General features: G+C 49.6%; 1 protein-coding gene and 1 non-coding gene across 6 annotated transcripts in view; both read left to right on the forward strand.

The window, feature by feature from the left end:
- ATXN7L1 (ataxin 7 like 1) overlaps positions 1 to 23459 on the forward strand; it is a 204661-nt gene that overhangs the window by 160501 nt on the left and 20701 nt on the right. For all 5 annotated transcript variants that reach the window (XM_041002513.1, XM_041002514.1, XM_041002515.1 and 2 more), the window contains exons 5-7: positions 12351 to 12643; positions 17281 to 17363; positions 18234 to 18490. In XM_041002513.1, coding sequence (XP_040858447.1) covers positions 12351 to 12643; positions 17281 to 17363; positions 18234 to 18490 — 633 coding nt within the window. The remainder of the gene's footprint in view (positions 1 to 12350; positions 12644 to 17280; positions 17364 to 18233; positions 18491 to 23459) is intronic.
- On the forward strand, positions 20358 to 20464 carry LOC121171036. Its single transcript, XR_005886082.1, has one exon. It is a non-coding gene; the product is annotated as a U6 spliceosomal RNA (small nuclear RNA).

Consider the following 23459-nt stretch of genomic DNA (forward strand, 5'->3'; position numbering starts at 1 on the left):
AATGTAGGAATCTCCACCCAGTCGAGGGACAAGGCGCTGGCTTGCTCACTGCGTGAGCCAGTCTGACTTGCCCTGCTGCTGTCGTCACTTCAGCTACCCTGGTCCTGTCTGCCGGGTGCATGGGACGCTCAGCCCCAGCAATGTGAGCTGAGGCAGGCGGGAGCAGGCAGGAGGTGAGAAGGAGGCTCGCCTCCCCCTGGAAGGCATTTGCTTTTTCTTTGGGCTTTATCAACCCACACGTGTGTGTTGAATGCTAAATATGCTCAGTGATTAAAAATGCAGGAGATGAGCCTGCTGTTCCAGAAGGAAAATGAACCAAAGCCAAAGAAAAATCAGCAGGCTCCTGGCCTCCCCGTGTGTGCCCTACAGCGTGGTGGGGGAGGTGGAGGGTGGGCATGGCAGAGGCCAGGGAGTGGAAATATTCCCAGCTTGTCCTCAGTCCTTTGTGGAGAGGGAAATGGCAGCTGAGAGCCCTGGGCCAGAGGCTTGTGGGAGAGGTCCAGCAGTGTATCTCCTCCAGCCTCGTGGTGTGAATCTGGGGGCAGCCTGCGCACGGCTCAGCGTTAATGATTCCCAGATAACGCAGGAAATCGTGTCAGGGCTGGTGAATCTGCAATGCTGCAGACCATCCAGGGCACCTAGCCTCTCCACCTGTCCTACTCACCTTCTTCCCTGGCCTCCTTGCCTCTCTCTTCGTCCTTTTCCAGGCTACCCTCTCCACTCTGGCATAGCAGTGTGGACCCTGGGTATGTTTGCCTGCAGAGTGGATTTGTCCTGTGAAGGGGCAAACGGCTGAGAGAGGCTGAGAGATAGGTCAGTGTGCCTCTGGGAGGGGCATTGGAATGTCAGCATCCTCACTGGGCTTTCGGGTGAGCAAAGATAAGGACAATGGATAGCTCCTTGGGTATATACGCAGCAGACCTCATGGAGACTCTGAAGTGTTCTAACAAGTGGGAATGGAGCCCGGGATGGGACAGTGATTCTGACAATGAGGGGTGGGGTATGAAAAACAATGCTTAAGTCGTTGTGGTGCTGCAGAGGTGCATACCATGTTGACCGGTGTTTGCTGCCAGCTAGTCCCAGCCAGGCCCAGGTGAGCCTCAAGACTGCTCTATGACGAATGTGAGAAAACAAGCAAAAATGTAGTGATGGGCCCCAGATTGCATGCCAACTGCACAGTGGTTGGCAGGCACTTGATCCCTGCCCTCCTGGCCTGTGCTATGCTAAAGAGCACAAGGGCTTCAGAATTCAGCTGCAGCCCAGCCCTGTTGCTGCCCTTCCCTGTGCCGGCTGACCGGGGCCTCCCTTCCATGCTTCAGCTTCTTTGCCTGTGGCATCACAGGTGAGGTTAAATGGCACTTGCTGGTGAATGAGGGGTGCTCAGGGTATGCCACTGTGGATTGATATTCCCCTTTGCCATGCTGGGTCTCTTCTGCCAGGAAGGGAGACACCTCACCTAAAGCATATGTCTTAACCAACCATTGGCGGGGAGTTAATAGAGTTTCTGTTGCGTTTGTGGGATTTAACCTTTGTGGAGAGTATTTATTCATGCAGCAAATGCTATGAGCCCTTCCATAATGCTGGCTTGAGGATAACTCCAGGGTGACATGGCCACTAAGACAGAGTCCCTATTCTCAGTCGCCCTCTGTCCAAGCAGGACACATAACTGTGGAACTAAAACCTTACCATGGGGCATTATTCAGGATGGCTGTGGCAGTCACACCTAGAAGGGAACTTCCCAGAACTAAAATAAGAGGATACTTCTTTGGGGTCTGGACAGATGGGGAACATCTGCCCAGAGAAGAGGGAGGGCAAGGCAAAGGCAGAGCCAGGTGTTGAAGAAGCCAGATGGTCCAGCAAGACAGGGATGGAGAACAACCAGCCCACAGCCGTCTGAGGCCTGTAGAATCATCTGGTGTTGCCCCATTGAGGAAACCATAGGCTGGACTTGAAATGCAATAAATCTACAGCAGGCAAATTTTTAAGTTGATGATTCCTAATGGCCCACGGATGATGCTGACAAATATCCCAGTGGCCCTAGACAGCAAAATAGTCCCTCATCCCAGTAGGAGGGAGGAGTGGCTGGGCCTGGAGAGGTTGGGGCAAGGCGGAGCAGGGTGAGGGGAGGGGTGAGGCTGGCTAATGTCTTGAGCTCCCAGAGCTTGCAGTGGTCAGACTTATCATCTGGTAGCTGAGTGCAGACGGTACCAGCCACTCAGAAAGGCTAAGTCAGAAAGATTGATGGTAAGAATTCTCATCAAGGTTCAGGCAATCAATTTTGCCTTATGCGGGAAGGTGCTCCTTTAATAGCATCTAAGAGATAAGCTGGGCCAGGCCAGCTGCGAGTGAGAGGGGAGTCACGGCCTCTAGCTGGACGGTGATGTTAACAGAGACTTGTAAAGTACAAAATGTAATGCAACTTGGAACAAGGAATTACCTAAGTTTGTAGCTGGTTTGACAACAACACTGCACTCCGGAAGACTTTTACAAAATGTGCTTTGTTCTTGAGTCAGAAGTGGTTTGGGTGTGAGCTCCGATATTCCAGTACTGAAGGGAAAAAAAGCCAAATGAGGGAAGGTGCTCCCTGAGTGACTTTGAAAGACGGGAGCAGCAGGTGTCAGGGTCCCCACTCACAGGTTGGGACACCGATGGGTATCCAGGGATGCTTTGCCATTTCCTAATCTCCCCGATTGCTCAGAATGAGCTTCTTGAAGCAAAAGGGTCTCTGGTCAAGGGGCTGGCTCCTGGTCTCTCCATGTAGGAAAAGGGAGATGTTCTTAAGTGGGAGCTGGCTGCATGACTTGAGAAAAATGCGGAATGTGCGCTCAACAAGGCTAAGGGCCGCAGCCCTGCACACTGGGCAGCCAGCAGCTCCAACAGCGGGAGCCAGTGACCTCTGGTGGCTACAGAGGGGAGTGCTCCTCCCTGCAGCCCCAAAGCCAAGACTTCCCTGGGCCACAACTGGGGACCCAGTGCTTGGTGCTTTGTCCCACTGTGCATTACGTCCTCCAGAATCCATATGTCCACCCCTCAGAGACTCTACACCGTTCTGCAGTAACTCAGATGTCAGTGTCCATTCACCTGAATTGCATGACAGGGAGATGCTCTGAGCAGGTGTTCTTGGTTTGCTCTGGGGTTGTCCTTAATTACCCTCCTGGAGGGTATTACCAGGCTGTCCCACTGCAGACACAGCGGATCTCATCTTCCATTATATTTGCTCCTCTTGCTGATTTTCCCACCTTTATGAAACACTGGGACTCCCAGGAACATCATGACATTTTGTGCCCCCTTGCTCCCCATGGGAGGGAGGAAAGTCGGAAACACCTTCTGAGTTTCATGCCCATGGAAGTCCTGAGTTTAACAGTTGTGCCAGCGGAACTAACAGGCTTGTGGGGAAGCCATGCTGGGGACCCCTGCCTCGAGCAGCTGCAGCAGCTCAAGGGGGTGCATGGAGTTATCCCTCTGGAAGACATCTGGGCGACAGCAGAGCCTTGCCCCCCGTTGGCCTAACATACCTCAGGATTAGGAAAAGAATGTATGAGAGGAGGCTGGAGTTCCTACTCACTCTTTTTCACAAAAAAGAGTCCAGATGGAAGCGATAGCCAGTAATCCAGGCTTAACACGGTTCCCAGCAAGCAGGAATGGTGGGTAAGATTGTGCAGAAAGGTGAAAGGGTCCTGGAAAGGGGCGGCTGAATCTGCAGTGACTTCCTCCTCCATTCTGTTCCTCTTCTTCGGCTCCCCAGAAGTGGCCTTGCATCTGGATAAATTGGAAGGGTCACCTGTTCTCACCCTTTGTGACTCATCTATCTTCCTCCATGAAGGACCTAGAAAGGACTAGAAAGACACTAAGCTTCTTCTTCCTTTCAAAATTTATTTATATGTGTGAAGGGCAGAGTTACAGAGAATTGGAGAGAGATCCAGAGAGAGAAAAATCTTTCGTCTGCTGATTCACTCCCCAAATGGCCACAACAGCCAGAGTGGACCAGTTTGAAGCCAGGAGCTTCTGCCAAGTCTCTCCTGTGGGTGCAGGGCCCAAGCACTTGGGCTCTCCTCTGCTGTTTTCCCAGGTGCGTTAGCAGGGGCTTGGATTGGAAGTAGAGTAGCCAGGGCTCAAATCGTTGCCCATATGGAATGCCAGCACTGCAGGTCACAGCTTTACTGAACATGCCACTGCACTGGCCCTGGTGTGCACCTTGGAAGCCTGAGGGGCAGCAGGGTGAGTGGACACACCAGTCTCCCGTCTCATCTTACTGCCATTGATTGGCGTCTGCTCTGTGCCTGTTACCATGCTATGTACCTACTATCTATTATCTCATTTAATCTTTTGAAGTCTCTTCATTTTGCTGCTAAGGAAACTGAGCACAGAGCCACAAGGGCCTGGTATGTTAGGCAAGACAGCTGCAAGTGTCTTATGTGGGCCTCTCCTGCCTGAGGCTGCCTGCCAGGAAGGAAAGGAAGAAGGCAAGCACGCACTCACTGCGCCTACCTGGCCGGATCCCTCTCCTGTCTCTCCCAGAAGCGCTCCTGGGCTAGCCTTGGCCCTGACATTGGGACGCCACATGCTACCCCTGTGTTGACACATCCAGCAGGTAGAAAAGGCAGTGTTCAGATCACATTTGCTCTATTATCACACACTGTCATACAATTCCCTCCCCGTTCTCTGATTTTGCCTGCCTACTGAAATAGAGATACAGGCCTTCAGTTCAGCCTTGCTTCTCCCAACTCCCATCTGGTTTTATTTTGTTTCTGGCCATTATTTTTTTTTTTTACAACTCAGCCCAATCAGCTTATTCATCCCCATCTTCCAGCTGGTTTTCACTGTCTCAGCAGCGGATCACTTCTATGCCCAGGTGTGAGGAATAAGGTGTAGGCCTATAGTCCACAACATGGACAAGGATGCTGGGACCTAGGCTCACAGTAAAACCTCCAGCTCCATGGAACAAGACCCTGCTGGGCCAACTTTTTTGGCCTTTGCTGCAAGAGCCATTCATTCCCAGTAGCTAGAGCTCTGATCATAGTTTCCCAGTTCAGTGAGAAGGGGTGTGTGTGTGTGTGTGTGTGTGTGTGCGTGCTCGTGCTTGTTTTTATTTGTTTGCATACAGATTTATCTATTCATTCACTCATTCATTTAGTCAAAAGGTAGAATTATAGACAGAGAGAATCTTCCATCTGCTGGTTCATTCCCCAAATAGCCACAACAGCCAGAATTCTGCTGGTCCAAACTGGGAGCCAGGAGCTGCTTCCAGGAAGTTCTTCCATGTCCCCCACATGGGTGCAGGGGTCCAGACACTTGGGAATGGAACAACCAGAGCATGAACTGGCACTCATATGGAATGTTGGGACTGCAGGCAGTAGCTTTACTCACTATACCACAGTATTGGCCCCATGTGCTTGTTTTTTATTTGGCAAAGGTGCTCATCTGCCAGCTCACCCCTCTTTTGCCTGTAATGTCCAAGACTGGGATGGGTCCAAAACCAGGAGCCAGGAACACAATCCAGGTCTCTTAGGCAGGTGGCAGGAACCTCAATAATTTGACCATCACCATTGCCCACCAAAGTCCACCTCAGCAGGAAGCTGACACTAGGAGATAGAGCCAGGAATCAAATCCAGGTATGGGGTATAGGCATCTTATAACCCAATAGGTATGATTTGGAGAAGAACATTCAAAACCATGCCAAGACCAGCAGACTTTAGACACCATGCTTCCTGTCCGACCTTCAGGCGTTACGCTCAGCCACAGTGTAATATTCGATTAACCTGGCAGAATTTATTTGCCATGCACTGTGGCTAGATACCCTAATTATTGACTTTTTATTTTTTAAAATTGGTATTTTTGAAAAATTTTCAGAAAAAAAAAAACATGATGTGTGCCTGCATCAAGATTGCTGTACTACCACTGGGTGTGTTCTCCTGTGCAGGACTTTGCGACTACGTTGTTCACGCTGACTCTGAGGGCTTGCCCAGCTCCCAGCGACAATCATTCCTTCCACCTGAAGAATCCAGACTATAATTTCCCCAAGAGCAGCCCTCTCCACCCCAGCCCCAAACACATCTAAGAAAGCCAAGCAGAAACCCATCTCCTGGGCGTTGTCAAAGGGGAGACTCCTTCGTGTTCGGCATGCTTTAAAAGCTTGCCATGTGTGGCATGGACAGCTAGAGGTTGTGTGAGGTGGCCCTCCCAAGGGTCCACCAGTGAGCTGGAGATGCTCCAGCTTCTGCTGGGCCTGTCGTGTGGGCACAGGTCTTTGTCAAAGGAATTGGAAGTAGAAGAAAGAAATCAGACAGCTGAGGACTCCCATCAGACACATAACCCACAGCACACATACCATATGTCTTCCAGCTCCCGCCTGTCAATTCCATCATTCCCCAGCTCTGCTAAGTGGAGAAAGGCTAGCTGTGATGTCTGCAGACCTAAAGACTTCCTGCACCATTCCCTGACTGCAAGCGTATCTAATGATGATAAAAGAGGAAAGATGATTCCCAAGCGAGCACAACTGGCAGGAGGGCAGCTGGCCCCCAGGCATGTTGGTGGCTCTCTCAGCCTTCCTCATCCTGATTCTCCACCTCTGCTCTTCTGCAGACAACTGCCAGGCAGGGAGGAGAAGCTGCTTGATATCAAGAGAAGCATTTTTCTTACAGTCAGGGGACCTGCTTTGATCTAGAAAGATAAATGCAGAGAGGCCAAGCCCAGAGAAGGAGGACATAGGCTGCCAAAGCAACACAAAAGAAACAGAAGGTGGACCCCCCTCCCCACAGGCAGCAAGCAGGGAGAGTCAGGGAGCACCTGGGCCCTATGGGTCACTTTCACACTGAGCTTAAGGCACAGAGAGGACGGGGAGATGAGCATACCCAGTGCGCCATACAAAGCAGGGGAACGTGCTGCAAGCACAGGATGCCCAGAAGAGCTTGCTACCAAGGAGACAAAACAGGCATTGTGGGGCCCGGCGTAATAGATTGGCAGCTGGGGTCCTCGCCTTGAAAATGCCGGGATCCCATATGAGTGCCGGTTCTGATCCCAGTGGCCCCGCTTCCCATCCAGCTCCCTGCTTGTGGCCTGGGAATGCAGTTGAGGACAGCCCAAAGCTTTGGGAACCCTGCACCTGCATGGGAGACCTGGAGGAAGTTCCTGGCTCCTGACTTCGGATTGGCTCAGCTCAGGCCATTGCAGTCACTTAAGGAGTGAACCATCAGAGGGAAGATCTTCCTCTGTCTCTCCTCTTCTCTGTATATCTGCCTTTCCAATAAAAATAAATCTTAAGGAAAAAAAAAACAGGCATTGTGAAAGCAGCTTGGAAGCCTGCAGATGCATCTTTCCTTTTCAAACACTGCTGGTCAAAGAAAGAACAACAGTGATTGAGCTGGTATGAGCCACTGCTTATGAGGCTTGGAGGAATGCATCCCTTCGGGCAGATGACGGGCAGGCATTGTGACACAGTAGCCTAAACCATCTCTTTGGATGCCACCATCCCCTATGGGAGTGCTCGTTCCAGTCCTGGCTGCTCCACTTCCAACCCAGCTCCCTGCTAATAGGCATCCTCTGAAGCAGCAGATGGGGTGACTCACGTAGCTGGCCCCTGCCACCCATGTGGGAGCCCCAGATGGAGTTTCTGGCTCCTGGCTTCCACATAACCCAGCCCTGGCTTGTTGTATGCGTTTGAGGAGTGATGCAGGGAATGGAAGATCTTTATCTATCTATCTCTAATCTCTATATCTCCCTCTCTGTCTTTGTCCCTCCCTCCTTCTCTCTCTCTCTGTAACTCTGCCTTTCAAATAAATAAGTAAATCTTTGGAGAAAAAGAAATTGTTTATTTGAGAAACACATGGGGAGAGAGAGGGAGAGCGCTCTCACCTGTTCACTTCCCTTCTGAAATGCCCATGATGATGGGGACATGATTGAGTTGAAGTCAGGAACCTAGAACTCAGTTCATGTCTCCCACGTGGGTAGCAGAAATCCAGCTGCCTGAGCCATCCCCGCTGCCTTCCAGGGTCTGTCTTAGCAGCATGCTAGCATCAGGAGCCGAACCAGGCGCCAAATGCAGGCACTTGAGTGTGGAACTCAGCATTCCAACTGGTGTTTGAGCCACCAAAACAAAAATCTACCCTAAGCCCAAAGCTTTTGGGGAAGATAAAGTGAGGCAGAAAGCTAAGTCTCCAGGGGAGCTTCCAGTTCTTCTCCTCCCCTCTGTTGAAACTCATGGAGACTCTTAGAACATTCTAACTCAATCCCCCTGCTCTTCCACTCATCTCTCGTCAGGCTTAGCTCCTTACTGATTGTATCTCTGGCCTTGGGAACGCTTCAGAACCTTCTTTACCAGATTGTTATTCCCAACACTGCTCATCCTTCAGTCCCAAGTGACTACACGTTTGCCTTTTGTGTCCCGTTTCCGGTGCCTCCAACTCCATGTCCTTCCTGTGGGCCCTGGAGCTGAAATCCAGCTGGAGTCCTGGAAGGACTGTTCCTAGGGTATACACGGGCCATACTCATTATGTAGCAAGAGGGACAAAATCTCAGTGACTTGCTCAGTCATGGTCATAAGCTGCCTGACTCAAACTCAGCTGCACACAGTTGGGAAGAAGAGTCAACAAAGAGCTGGGTCAGCTCAGGCTGTTCCATGTATCTGGACCTAATGCACCTGCTCACCTGGGCTACCTTCAAGAGGACATTTGGAACTGAATCTAGACTCGACAGGGAACCCTGTTGTGATCACTTGAGGGGTACCGTGCTCAATTTTAAATGTATTTTCCATTGTACAGTTGTTCCCAGACACCCCGTGTTTGTCTGCTGAGGTCACCAGAACTGAACATGGGCTTACATTCAGGGCAGTTTTTATGGAAACGTGGGGGGATGTGGCGGCTGCGTTCTCTTACAGCTTTTACCAGCTCTTGCACCAAGAGCTGGACCTTGAACTTGGAGGTCTTAGTTTCCTTTCCTGAACTAACTTGGCTTCTCCACGAGTCTACCAGAGAAGCCCATCCAGCTGCCAGGGCACACTCGCAGCTGGCCGACAGTCCACACATTCACAGCAACACCAGGAGTTTGACTGTGTTTTCCGTAAGAAGTGAAAAGTCAACCGATCAGCACAAGAATGAGGAATCCAGTCAGCAGGTGTTTTGAAGCAGGTTTCTATGGTGGATACTTTTCAAGTCAGGTTTATTGAGATATCATTTAGGTTGTCTTAAGTTTTGTGGTTTGTGAAGTTGTGTGTGTGTGTGTGTGTGTGTGTACTTCTAAAATTGTTAAGCTGTGGCAAAATTAGCATTAAAGTTTGCCATCTTAAGTGTTTTTTTTTAAAGAGTCATTTATTTTTATTGCAAAGTCAGATATACAGAAAGGAGGAGAGACAGAGAGGAAGATCTTCCATTCATTGATTCACTCCCCAAGAGACCGCAATGGCTGAAGCTGAGCCAATCTGAAACCACGAGCCAGGAGCTTCTTCTGGATTGCCCACATGGGTGCAGGGTCCCAAGGTTTTGGACCATTCTCTACTGCTTTCCCAAACCACAAGCAGGGAGCTGGAGGGGAAGCAGGGCTGCCAGGATTGGAACTGGCTCCCATATAGGATCCTAGTGTGTGCAAGACGAGGACTTTAGCCACTAGGCTACTAGGCTGCTGCACTGGGCCCTTAACTGTTTTTAATATATCATTCAGTCATGTGAAGTATTTCCACATAGTTGTGCAACCAATCTGCAGAGCCCTCTTTAGCTTGTAGAATGGAAACTTTATATGCAGTAAACTGTGCATCTTTTCCCCTCTCTTCAACTCCTGGCACCCCACTGTTCTGCCTCCTTTATGAATTTGACTATGCTGGGGTTCTCACATGTGATTCTGCAGTATTTGTCTTTTTGCAAATGGCTTGTTTCATTTATCATGATGTCCCCCAGGTTCTTCCTTGTATCAAAATCTGCTGCTTTTCATTTACTCGTTTTTGTTTTTGTTTTTTTAAGGCAGAGAGACAGGGAAAGATCTTGGTTCACTTCCCCAAATGCCTGCAGTAGCCTCAGCTGGGAGAGGTGGAAGCCAGTCCAAGGGACCCAGGCATCTGAGCCATTGTCCCCCAGGTATGCATTCACAGGAAGCTAGGCCAGCTGGAGGATTCAGGATTTGAACCAGGCACTCCAGTATGAGATGTCAGCATCCCCATCAGCGAAATACACATCCAACCTCCTTCTTAAGGGTGAATAATACCAAGATTTGTTTATCCATTCCTCTATTGATGAACACTCCGTTAATTCCACCTTCTGGTTTTTGCAGATAATGCTGCTATCAACATGGTGTATAAATAACCTCTCTGAGATCCTGATTACTATAACGTGTGTGTGTGTTAATTGAATGAAGAATTGCACCTAGAAGAAGTACATATCTCATTGTTTTGCATTGTTTTTATCGTTTGTAGAAAGTCAGGAATGCAGTGATTTTTGCCGGGCGTTATCTGCATGGTTTTTAGTGTGGTCACTCCCCCTTATGTGAGAGCTGCCTTCAGATAGAAGAGCTGGAAGCAGTCAGTTCTGCCTCGGCGACTGGCGCACTCTGAGCAAGGACAAAATTGGGAATAACACTGGGTCTTGGTCCATCTTCTGTTGCTATAATGAATATCAGGACTGGATGACTTATAAAGAAGAGAGGTTTGTCTGGTTCATGGTTCCAGAGGCTGGGAAGTCTAAAAGCATGGTGCTGACACCTGGCAAAGCCTTCTGGGTGTATCCTCTGGCTCAAATGTGGGAACAGTGAGTCTGCTAGCTCAAGTCTCTTCCTCATCTCAGAAAGCCGCCTGCCTCCTTTGGAGCCTCATCTCATCCTAACCTGCTTCCCAAGGCCCCCACTTCCAGTTGCCATTGGCACAGAAACTTTAGGACCAAGTTTCCAATGCATGCACTTCTGGGGAACATGCTTCGTAGCCATAGCATAAGATGTGTTAATAAAACCCTTCCAGCTTCCCCTCCAATGGGACTTCCCACAGTGTCGCTCCCCAGGTGAGGGAGAAGCCCATGGTGCCTGGCGTGCTCTGCTCTAAGCTGTGCACCCTTCTCCCTGCAGAGGTCTGAAGCTAACACCTGTGATCCTGTTTCAGAATCAGAAGAGGGACAGGGGCTGCGAGGGGGAGTGAGGGGAGGGCTGCGATACATTTATGAATGAATTGGGTCAGAGAAGTGATCTGTGAATGAACTTTAGGGAAGCGAGAAACAGGGAGTCCTGTGAGAGGATGAGTCTTCCACCCTTCTCCTCTCCCCTTCCCCTGCCCATGCCCCACATTGCCTTATAGGTGTGGTAGAGCCCTAGTCCCCTGATTTGGCATTCATATAGCCAAGTCAGCTCTCAGCTGTGAGAAATTATTGTGGTGAGTCAAAAGGTTAGCAGTCTATCCGCACGTCAAGAAAAGTGGGCATCAGTGCAGTGCAAAGCGAGGATCATTCACTTGACCATTGCAGCCGGTCCTCCGCAGTTCCTCCTCCTGCCTTCCACCGACTCTGTCCCCCGCCCCGCCCCGCAGCACCCTCGTGCTGCACCCTCCCCCTGGAGGCTCAGGGACCTCCTGGCTGGTAGAGCCGTGGAAATCAAGTGCGCATCTGCCACCCAAGGCAGAGCAGGGAAGTGGGGCGGAGGTGACAGGCTCTGAGCGTGAATGCACACCTTTGTGCTTCTGTCTCCTTAAAATTCATCCTCTCACCTGCCAACCCTGAGAGCTGCCTATTTACATAGACAGCTGCCTAAAATGGAATAGGGATCATGTTTCACGGCAGCAGCCAGCAGCCGCTGGTTCACTCCCTGGGAGCCCTGCCCTCCTCCCACCCTCCTCCCCTTGAGCTTGATCCACTGAGCTGGCAGCTAGCCTAAAGCCACACTGAGCTGCCACTACTGCCACCGCGGGGTGTGATCCGGTCAGCGTGCAGAGCTCAGCAGCTGTCAGGCCAGGTGGGCGCTGGGCACAGGGGGAGGGGCTCGAGCAGCAGTGCCTCTCCAGCTCCCCAGCAGGTGCCTTGTAATGTTCAAGGTGCCCTGTGGAAAGCAGCCAGCACACAGGGCCTGCCTGGGGTTGGGTGCGGGGGGCGGGGGGGGGCAGGGAGAGGACATTGTCACAGGCACCGTGGGGAGCAGCCCAGCGGGGTGGGGGATGAAATCTGCCAGCGCTGATGCTATCCCTGGCGCCATGCCAGCCTCGCACCCCCTGTCGGTCCTTTCCGAGGCACAAATCTCTCTCCGCATCAAAACTGGAATCCTGCTGCTTGCTTCTAGGAAGAGTATAAATAAGTGATAAGGAAGTGTTCTGATAATGATAAGCGGGTATAACTCTGCTCAGCAAACCAAATGTATCAAAGAAGGCGATTGTGTGTATGTTTTTTTTTTTTCAGTGTTCCGGTTCCTGTAGTCAGTTTAGAGAAAATTCCTAACCTAGTGAAGGCAGATGGTGCCAATGTCAAAATGAACTCTACAACCACTACTGCGGTCACCTCCGCCTCCACCACCTCCTCCTCCGCTGCTGTCATCTCCACCCTACCTTTAATTAAGCCCATCTTGATGTCCAAATCCGTGCCACCTTCACCAGAGAAGATATTAAATGGCAAAGGAATTCTATCAGCCACTGTAGACAAGAAACACCAAAATGGCACCAAAAACAGCAACAAGCCTTACAGAAGACTTTCAGGTACGTGTCAGTGTCCTTAGAGTCTGGCTTAGGAGTTAGACCAAAAGTGAGAGTCCGGTCCCTAATCCAGAAGCAATGTATTCTTAGAATTCAGCCATTTGTTTCCGTTTTAAGAACATCAAGCTAGATAAACTCTGGGGATCTCAGGGAGAGAGCTCAACCTCCCCTGTTCCTGGGACAGGTTCCGTCTCCCCTGAAACAGTGGTTCAGCAGAGTTATTTTAGTGACCCAGAAGGCAGGGAGCTCTGCCAGTATGTGCATTCCAGGAAGGTAGGGGAGAGGTCTGGTCAGCAGGTGGCCCTGTGCAACCACACCAGGTTGATGGACTCAGCTGCCCCCAACCCAGGAGCATGTCACAGCAGCTCTAGGCCTACCAGGTACAGCCCCATCAGCGATTCATACTGTACAGGGAGATACAACCTCAGTTGTTTGATTCTAGAGGTTTCTAAGCCACTGGCAGTTGGAGCTACAACTGCCACTTCTCCGTGACCAGGTCTGACTTCCCATTGGAAGAGACCTGGGCAAGCCCCACACGCAGGTAGACTGTTGGGAGAGTCTGTTGGCTACCCCGCTTGACTGAAGGGACTGATGGCTGTTTCTGGAGGTGACAGCTTATTATCAAGACCCCTTCATGCCTGGTGTTTGCTTTCTGATCTGCTATGGAACTCTGGCAGTTCTGCTTTCTTGAATGACCAGGAAAGGATACACAATTCTGACATCTTCATACACCCTGGACAATAAGTATCTCATGGTGACCAGAAAAACTAAAATCCTATGAGAAGCACCTTCCATGAGAAAAAGCATCTTCTGGGTCATGGATATAGTACGGAAGTACCCAAAGAATTGTGGATGATTTTTGTCATCTTCTTGACATGGATCTCTTTCTAGTTTTTAAAAAATGTTGCATTTGTAATTGTTTGGACAAATTTGTGTCTCTATCTTACCCGTCATGGGCTACAACCGCGGTGGTTGTAAAGAGCAATGTCTCGACATGGCAGTTATAAGAGTGACTACCCTCTCGCGTGCAATGGATAAGTCCTGCGAGGTGCAAGGGCTAGTCAGGTGCATCATGCTCGAACTCAGTGCAATGCCATAATGGCCTGAGGTGCAGGAGCCATGATGTCCATGCTCTTAACTAAACCCGTTGAAGCATGCTCAACCATACCATGGGGGAGTCACCATACTGCATGGCTAGTAGGGCTTGATGTATATTGCCACACGATCTCGCTGAGCGCGGTGTCTCAGACGACACAGGCAAAAAAGGCATAAGGCACAGCCTGCACACAAGAGCAGAATCAGCACAACCACTCCCACCCATTCCTTAATATGGGAAGTGATGTTCCAAATCCAAGTGGCCAGGGTTTCAGCAACAACAGGATCCACCCGTGTAGAATTAATCTGGACAATGGCAATTCTCAACTCCGACTGTAAAATATCAAATTCTCTCGTCCAATTTCCTAAAAGATAAGAAGAAAGCTGGCAAGAAAGATTAGCAGCCGTTGAAACATTTTGAAAAGGAATAGAAGTAACACATAAACCTTGACACTAAAATTCTCAGGAAATGCTTGAAAATAAAGCGTGTCCTGTAGGGGGAATAAAAAATTACTCACATTCTCCTTAATATCATCATAAGGGAGAAAAGGCAAATCCAAAGAAGAAAAAATCAAGGAAACACTCGGGCTGAGTGGGCGACCGGTAAGGGTCGTGGAAAAACACTCAAAACTCCTCATCGTGGCTCAGCAATCACGGTCCTCACAAGCGCCATACAGACCCTTAGTTGCACCATCAGCCATGTTTGCACTGGGCGGGGCACCATTGTCCTGTGGGATTGTAGGAGGAGTTTCTGATTGCGGGGTTGCATGAATCTTCCCCAAGTCAGATCCTCGTGCAAGCGCTCCAGCGGTTGCAGAAACGTCAGAAGGCGGTGATGGACAGGAACGAGTCAATCGAGCTGGAACCCAAACCGGAACTGGGGCGTCCTGTGGAAACACACAAATGGCTCCTCGAGCCTGCCTAATAACTGGGTCTGGGCCCTTCCATTTGGACTCCAGAACATCCTTCCACTTGACCCAAGATTGCTCTTGCGCCGTGTTAAGGGAATGACGATCTGCAGCACTAAGGCCTTGCTCATCCAGCTGTAAAAAATTGATGGTGAAGAGAGCCAGGGCTAGGGTGGCCCAAGGGCTCTGACTGGCGAGGCCAAGCGATTCCCAGGTGGTTTTTTGTTTTTGTAACAATTCCTTAATAGAGCGATGAGCACGTTCGATTATCCCCTGACCTTGTGGATTATAAGGGATGCCAGTCACTAATTTGACGCCCATCTTCATGCAAAAATCACGAAATTTGGCTGAAGTATAGGCGGGACCATTATCAGTCTTAATACATTCAGGTTTACCCCACTCGGCCCATGCCTCCAAGCAGTGTTGGATTACCTGCGGGGCAGATGGCTTCACAGCAGGAGGAGCCATTAGTGTAATGGCTCCAGAGCCCTGAGGCCATGGGCCGAGCGTGGCCGGCGCAGTAGCACCGCCATTCTCTTTCTTCTCCTTTTCTGATCCTCCTCTGTCTCCTGCGGGTTTGCGTTCTAAGCGCCTATCCCGCTTGTACCCTTCCTCCGCGTCGGACGTCTCCGAACTTGATGAGGAAGATACTGCTTTCAATTTCACCTCTATTTTTTGCTTCAAACCGGTTCTCCTCTCCCGCTCTGTTTCTGAGAGACTATCCTGGGCAGACTGAAGGGCTTTGTCACTCTCTCTGACAGCTCCCTTATGGGGGGCATAAACCATCTGCAAAAATTTCACCAGAGAGATCCGTGCGCCCATGTCTATAACCAGAAGCGGTGGTTCCTATACCTCCGATTTATGCTCCTAGTCACCCGAAAGTTCTCCCTCTCAGAGCTCCTTACCTGTCTTATGGCCGCAGTTCTGACTCCGTCCCGTTTGAAACGGGAGGCCCCCTCCTTAAAAGAATCTCAGGTCCCAAGCATTCCAATGAAGCAGTTCCCCCACGTAATGCTCACCCAGTGTCAGGGGAGAAAGGGGAGAATTTGGGGGCTCTCTGTGAGCGTCAGGGGGCCTACCTTTGTGCGCTGCAGCAAATGGAAGGGTTGAAGTGACAGCATCCCAGGGAAAACCAGCAGGCCTGGGCACCATGTCCAGGACCATGAGGCCCTTCACAGCAGAAGCATGACCTTGGCTTCCAGCCTGCAACACTCCCCCGCCCCCCACGGCGTGAGGGAGTGAGTTTTTGTGGACTCTACTTTCTGGGTTGTGTCCGTTGTCTTGTTGCGTGGGGTCTTTTGCTTGCTTACTTGGCTTTCACCTCTGAGAGCCAGCTCCCCCAAAACCAGCTGACGGCCCGTCCATTTACAAGCTAGCCTGAGGTGCTGGTGGAAAAACTGGACCCGGGCCTCCTCCTGCCAGGCTAAGGAACTCCACGCGGGGAGCAGCTTGGGGGCTTGGCACCCAGGCACTCACTTCTTGCTGGTTGGAGAGGGCTTACAGAAAATAAGTAGTTTTCTTAAAAGCGAAGCTTGAGGTGGGGGAACAAAAGTTAAAAAGGGAAAGAGTATTTTAATAGCCCCCCTCCCCTCAGAGAATCTGTCTTGGATATAAGGATGGTTTCCCAGTACACACCATGCTTACCACAATTGCAACCTCCCGGTGATTCCTAAACATCCTTTGGAAAATTGAACACATTCATCCATGAAGTTGAGAGGTTCCCGCCCCCCACCGCAACTCCAGACTTTGGCCAGCCAGGTCGCCTCCTGGGAGTTTGCAGCCACACAGAGCAGCTCTTCCTTGTTGGGTGCCTTCCCGAAAGCACCCAGGCCATGTGAAAGTGAAGTGTAACGGGTCTGTGGGAGACGGCCTCAGCCCTCATTTTACACCTGGAGAGAGCATGGTCCTGGCATCTTGGGAGAAGTGAAGGATGTGCAGGTGGATGTTAAAAAAAAAAAAAAAGGAAAGGAAAGGAAGAGTAAAGCACATCCCTTAGAAGTAGCCTCTTCTCTAGCCAGGACACGTAGGGTCCGGGAGAGGCTGGGCCTGTGGAGCATCCGGCCTGGGCTGGGGGCACAGCACCTTCATTTCAGCTCCACAAAGACACATGCTCAAGTGTCTTGTCCTGACCCTACTAGGTGGCACTGCTATAGACTGTTCCCGAATCAGGTAAATGATCTTTCCAGTGAGCGAGAGCCTGTGCCTAGGGCTTTGTGAGGGAGGCAGGTCACTTTGACATGTCAGGGGATAATCTCACGCTTAAATGGCTCGGAGGAGCAGGAAGGCGGGCGGAGGCAGGCAGAGGTGCGCTCCTATCGCTGTCCCGGGCTGGGGTTCTGCAGCCAGCTGTGTCACAGTGCCAAGCACCTGGGAACCGTTACAAGGAACCTACTAACCCCGCGCGGCAGCGGATTCCTTCCCTCAGGTACACACCTGTGCCCCATCCCCGCGCTCTGTGCCTTGCACTGGAATTGGGAACAAACAAAACAACAACAAACCAGATTGCCTAACAATGTCTCACTTGTTGGTGCAAATGTGCTTTTAAAACAAAACAGAACCAAGCAAAATGTAGTCTTAATGACGAATCCTATTTAGTCTCCCTTTTTTCTTATATTTTTTGTTTGTTTCTTAAACCAGAGAGAGAATTTGACCCAAATAAACACTGTGGAGTATTGGATCCCGAGACAAAGAAACCTTGCACAAGATCCCTCACCTGCAAGGTATTTCTCTTTCCATAAAAAATACTTCCTGCTCTTGCTGGGGCCTTTGTCGAAATGTTTGCATGCCACTCTCTGCACACTGCAGGGTGTGGAACCTCGACATGACCTCCAGCTGTTCTTTGTAAGGGAAATGCTTTCTTCTGGTCCGTGGTAGCAGAGTGCCTGCCTCAAGCTGGCTGGCTTTTTAAGAAGAAAAGAAAAAAAAAAAAAAAAACTAGGCTTCCCCGGTTACTTGTGAGGCCAGACAGTAAATTGTATTTATAGGCACTCACAGGCGGTTCTGAAGCCTGCTACAGCCTGTAATGTATGCAAGAGCGGCGGCAGCAGCAGCAGCGGCAGCGGCGGCAGCGCCCTGAAAGGCAAGCCCTGGAGGGGGAGGATGATCCGCCCCGCCCCCGCTCCAGCCACCCGGGGTGGCCGCCATTGGGCAGCCCAGAGCCCCCTGATTTTCCTCCTGAGCTGCGAGTGTTTCTTGGGATGGAGGCCACGAGCCTGTCTCCCTGGTGGCTCTGTGGGTCTGGGCTGAGCGCAGCCTCCCCTCTGCACCTGGGTTAACTCTGGCATCCCCACGCGGTTGCCTTTCATCAGAGAGCTTCTCCCTGGGTTCTGCGCTGAAGCTCCTCTTCCTCGGGACATTCTCTCTGAAGGAAGCCAGTGGCTTCTTAACACCCAGGAGCGTAGGGCATGTTTGCGATCTTGGGATCTCTGCCTCTTCCCAGCCACAGAACCAGGAGCTGTTGCCTTGAAGTTGACTTGTCCAAAGCACCTCTAAATTCCCATGCATTTGCTGTTTCTGAAATGGAGGGCCTGGGGGAAGCAGGTTTATGTGCTGATCAAAGAGGCTGTGCTTTTCATCTCTCTTCTCCTTAGACACACTCGCTAAGCCATCGGAGGGCAGTCCCGGGCCGGAGAAAGCAATTTGACCTCCTCCTGGCGGAACACAAAGCCAAGTCCCGGGAAAAAGAAGTTAAAGATAAAGAGCATCTCCTGACTTCCACACGGGAAATACTTCCAAACCAGTCTGGTCCGACTCAGGATTCTCTACCAGGATCTTCCGGGAGCTCGGGGCCAGAAGCTAAAGTCGCATCGCCTTTAAAATCCAAACAACCCAACTCTGTCCTGCCCAGGTGAGTTCCACCTTGGTGCCGTAGCAGCCGCGTGTTCCTTGGAAATTGGGTGGCTTCCCCTTGCTCGGTCTGTGGCATGCATTCTGATCATGTGTGATGTGGAAGTCGTAGTGCCAAGTCCCATAATGTGGCGGAGAGGTTTGCATAACGTGTGCATGAGGCCCCGCCACATAGCATGCTCCTGAGTTGGCAGCCAGTGTTACGGCTGTCATCACCACCCTCGCTCTGTCAGCATTGCTGTCGGCAGTAGCCTTCGTGGCAGGCCTTGTACCAGACAAGAGTGAGAGTAAGATGGAAAGAAATATTAGGAAGGGTGACACATTGCCCACCAGATAACGTTCCTGGTCACCTAGGATTTATGCTGGTTGATTGTCGGAGTGGATGGGTCAACCTGCCTTAGGAGCACACCGGACCATGCCAGCCCAGTTGCTGCACTGTTTTATGGATGTTTTCCTCTATCAGAGTAAAGAGCGAATTGACTGGGCAGAGGCTAGTTTTGTCCTTAATATTTCTCACCATTATAAGAAAACTTGTTCTTCTGAGCCACCTGTGTGGGGTTTTTGTTTGATTGTCCACAACAGAAAGGAAAGAAGAGGGAAGCAGAAATAAGACCCATTTGCATAAAGGGCAACTTTTAAAAATTTACTTACTTTACTTGAAAATCTGAATTACTGAGAGAAAGAGAGATCTTCTATCTGCTAGTTCTCTCTCCAAATGGCCACAACAGCCAGAGCCAAGCCAATCTGAAACCATGAGCCAGGAGCTTCCTCCTGATCTCCCCCATGGGTGCAGGGACCCAAGGACTTGAGCCATCCTCTGCTGCTTTCTTAGACCATTAGGAGTTGGATCAAAAGTGAAGCAGCAAAGACATGAACTGGCACTCATGTGAGCTGTCAGCACTACAGGCTGAGTTAGCCTGCACCAGCCCCAAGAACAATATAAAATCCTTGCATGTGGGTTTTTAAAAATTTATTTTATTTGAAAGAAAAGGGATAGCTGCAGAGAGAGATCTCCCATCTAGATCAAGTTGAAGCAAGGAATCAGGAACTCAGTGTGGTCTCCCATGCAAATAACGGGACCCAGCTGCTTGAGCTGTCATCACCTACTGCCGGCCAGGGTGCACATTAGCAGGGAGCTGGAGTTGGGAGCAGAGTTAGGACTTGAACGAGGCATTTGCACACAGGATGTAGACATTGTAAGTAGCACTTCAGCTGCTGCTCTCATGCATTTGTGCTTTGAACAATAGTGAACCAATTTCCATGTCATGGGATAGGGAGCCGCATATCCATTTAAAAATATCTATCAAGTGCCTGCTCCATAAGCATGTTACCATATTAGGCATCCTCAGGCAGGGGTGCAGAGAATAAAATCAGACTTCGCTCTTGGGAGAATTTATGGTTTAGTAAATGCAGTAACTAAATATCCATAAGAACTTCATAAAAGAAGCAGTATTAAGAGTACTCTGTGGGAAGTTCAGATAGTGATATTATCTGAATGTTTACTGCATCCAGTGTAAGCGTGAAAGTGTGATTGCCCACGTAAGCCAACACACTCAAAGGAAACAGCCTCAGGCAGTAAGGAGGGTGCAGCCAGACAGAAGTGCCACCCGTGCCCTTCCATCATCCCAGCCACTGGATGCCCTTGCCATATCTTGTTCTGTAAGATCAGTGTATACTTACTTCCTAATATGATCCCAGGTGTTAGGTTAGGGCAGGTACCCTGATGTTATAGTTGAGGACCTAGTTCTACTCCAGGCTTGTGGGAAGAGCTTCAAGTTCTTTGCACATCAATGTTCAGATTTCCTTGTAGCTGTGGAATACTTTGTTCCATCATGACTATCAAGGTACCCAATATAAAAGCAGACCTGGTGCTCGCTTTGGCAGCACATATACTAAAACTGGAACAATACAGAGAAGATTAGCATGGCCCCTGCGCAAGGATGACACGCAAATTCGTGAAGCGTTCCATATTTAAAAAAAAAAAAATCAGACCTGCCTCCACCTTAAGGCAGCTCTGCCCTTCCTCATCATACAAAAATGCCCAGCTCCATGTGCCCCCTAGCCAACCATGGTGGAGGAGCAGTTTCCTGATAGTCCCACCAATTCAGCCAAGGAATCTTTTATCACACGTGTCTGCTCTGATTTCTGTAGGATACAGGCACTTTCCATCCAGGAAGTGGTACCTCGCCCTATAGAGAAACAGGGAGCAGCATTGTGTTTTTTCAAGATTTATTTTTTGTTGCAAAGTCAGATATACAGAGAGGAAGATCTTCCATCTGATGATTCACTCCCCAAGTGGCCGTGATGGCCGGTGCTGCACCAATCCGAAGCCAGGAGCCAGGAACTTTCCCTCCAGGTCTTCCTCACGGGTGCAGGATCCTAAGGCTATGGGCCATCCCCCACTGCTTTCCCAGGCCACAAGCAGGGAGCTGGATGGGAAGTGGAGCTGCCAGGATTAGAACCAGTGCCTATATGGGATCCCAGAACATTCAAAACGAGGACTTCAGCCGCTAGGCCACGGGGCCGGGCCCCAAGGGAACAGTATTTTTAAAAACTGCAATGAGTGGTAGGGCATTGGGATGTCCTTTTTAAATGCTCTTCTTTGATGTAATGTGCGGTGAAATTTTGCCTATAGAAAAATGCCAGGTGCTCATGTTCTTATAGGGAAGTGAATGAAAGGGGAGAGGTGAGATTGATCAAGGAGAGTCTTTGGAGAGAAATGGGGGGAGGGTACAGGAATGTTATGGATGTTAATAGAATCATTGTTCAGGACACGTTTCCAGTTGATGTGGGCTCCAGAAGACTCAATGCTGAGGTCCTTTGCAAAGTCAATAGGGAGGAATTCTCATTTCTGCCTTTGAAGGTTAGGATGATTGAAAAAAGCACAACCACAGCTTCATGTTAGAATCACACAAAACTTCAAAAATGTTTATTTTTCTCACATTCATCATATGCAAGAGTACTTCAAAACATTCATGGAAAAATGAGTTAAAAGATAAGTATTTTGGTATAGATTTTTCTTAATCCTTGCAGTTTTTTTTAAGATTCATTTTATTTTTATTGTAAAGTCAGATATACAGAGAGGAGAGACAGAGAGGAAGATCTTCCATCCAATAATTCACTCCCCAGGTGGCCGCAACGGCCAGAGCTGTGCCAATCCAAAGCCAGGAGCCAGGAACTTCTTCTGCATCTTTCATACGGGTACAGGGTCCCAAGACCTTGGGCTGTCCTAGATTGCTTTCCCAAGTCAACTCTTGCCATTGCAGCCAAAGCAAGTGGAAGACCCCCCCCCCACCTCTCTGTAAATCTGCTTTGCAAATAAAAATAAATCTTTAAAAACATATGCCAGGATTCTGGCATTTTCAAAACCAGATGGAGCTTTAGGGTATTATGTAGGTGCAACTCATCAGATAAGAAAAGACAAGTGCTTTCTCTTTCCACTTATGTGCAGCATCTGAAAAAAAAACAAACTCATAGCAACAGAGTAGAATTCTGGTTGCCAGGGACTGTAGGGTGGGGGAAAAGGGGAGACATCTGTTAACCTTCAGTTCTAAGATGAATAAACTTTAGGAATCTGAGACATGGCAACAATACTGTAGTTAATTATACTGTGTTACATGCCTGAAATTTGCCAAGAAGGTAGGGTGCAAATGTTCTCTCTCTCTCTCTCTCTCTCTCTCTCTCTCACACACACACACACACACACACACCTACGAAGCCATAACTTTTGGATCAGCCCAAATCCAGGAGCCCGGAACTCCATCCACATCTCACACATGGATGACAAGGGCCTAAGTACTTGGTCGGTCTCTCACTACCTTCCCAGTAGAAGTAAGTTTGGAGAGTGAATGGAAGATCCCTGTTTCTCTCTCTCTCTCTCTCTCTCTCTCTCTCTCACTCTCTCAGGTTTTGAGCTTTTAAATAAATTCATAAATTACAGAGTTTGGAAACAAGTTACATGTTCGCCAATAGACTGTTTAAGTCAACTATGATAAAGCTATAATACCTCCATGTTTGTAGATACTAGAAAATGCCTGCAAAGATTTCTGCAACATTATAGGATTAAAATAAGTCTCAAGGGCCCAGCGTTGTAGCATAGAGGAGAGAGCTGTTGCCTGCAATGCTAATAACCTGTATGGATAGTAGTTCATCTCCCAGCTGCTCTACTTTCAATCCTGCTCCCTGCTGATGGCCTGGGAAAAACAGTGCAAGTTTGCCCAAGTATTTGGACCCCTGCACCAGCATAAGCAACCCGAAAAAAGCTCCTGGATCCTGACTTGAGACTGGCCCAGCACTAAGGCTGTCGTCTGCTGCCTTCCTAGACACACCAGCAGAGAACTAGATCAGAAGTGGATTGGAACCTGATCTGAAATATTGATACCTGTGTCAGAGATGTTAGCTTAACCCGCTGTGCCACAGCTGTCTCATTCTCTGTCTCATTCCCCCAAATATTTGCAACATCTGGGGTTGGGCCAGGTCACAGCCAGGAGTGGGGAATTCAGCTCAAGTCTCTCATGGGTGGCAGGAACCCCAGTATTTGAGCCATCACCTGCTATGCCCTTCGGTGTACATTAGCAGGATATCAAGAGCAGACATGGGATGCAGTGTCCCAAGTGGCATCTTAACTAATACACCAAATGTCTGCCCCTAAGGGTATGATCTTGGACTGTAGACATTTTTTTGAAAGATTTATTTTTTATTGGAAAATCAGATTTACAGAGAGAAGGAAAGACAGAGAGAAAGATCTGCTATCCACTGATTCACTCCGCTAGAGGCCACAGCAGCTGGAGCTGAGCCAATCTGAAGCCAGGAGCTCGGAGCGGGTTCAGGGTCCCAAGGCTTTGGGCCATCCTACACTGCTTTCCGAGGCCACAAGCAGGAAGCTGGAAGGGAAATGAAGCAGAGCAACTAGGATACAAACCGGCATCCATGTGAGATCACAGCACATGCAAGGCAAGGATTTTAGCCAC

The sequence above is a fragment of the Ochotona curzoniae genome, unplaced genomic scaffold (assembly GCF_017591425.1).
Source record: "Ochotona curzoniae isolate NIBS_2020 unplaced genomic scaffold, NIBS_Ocur_1.0 scaffold_2476, whole genome shotgun sequence".
In the NCBI taxonomy this organism is placed as follows: domain Eukaryota; kingdom Metazoa; phylum Chordata; class Mammalia; order Lagomorpha; family Ochotonidae; genus Ochotona; species Ochotona curzoniae.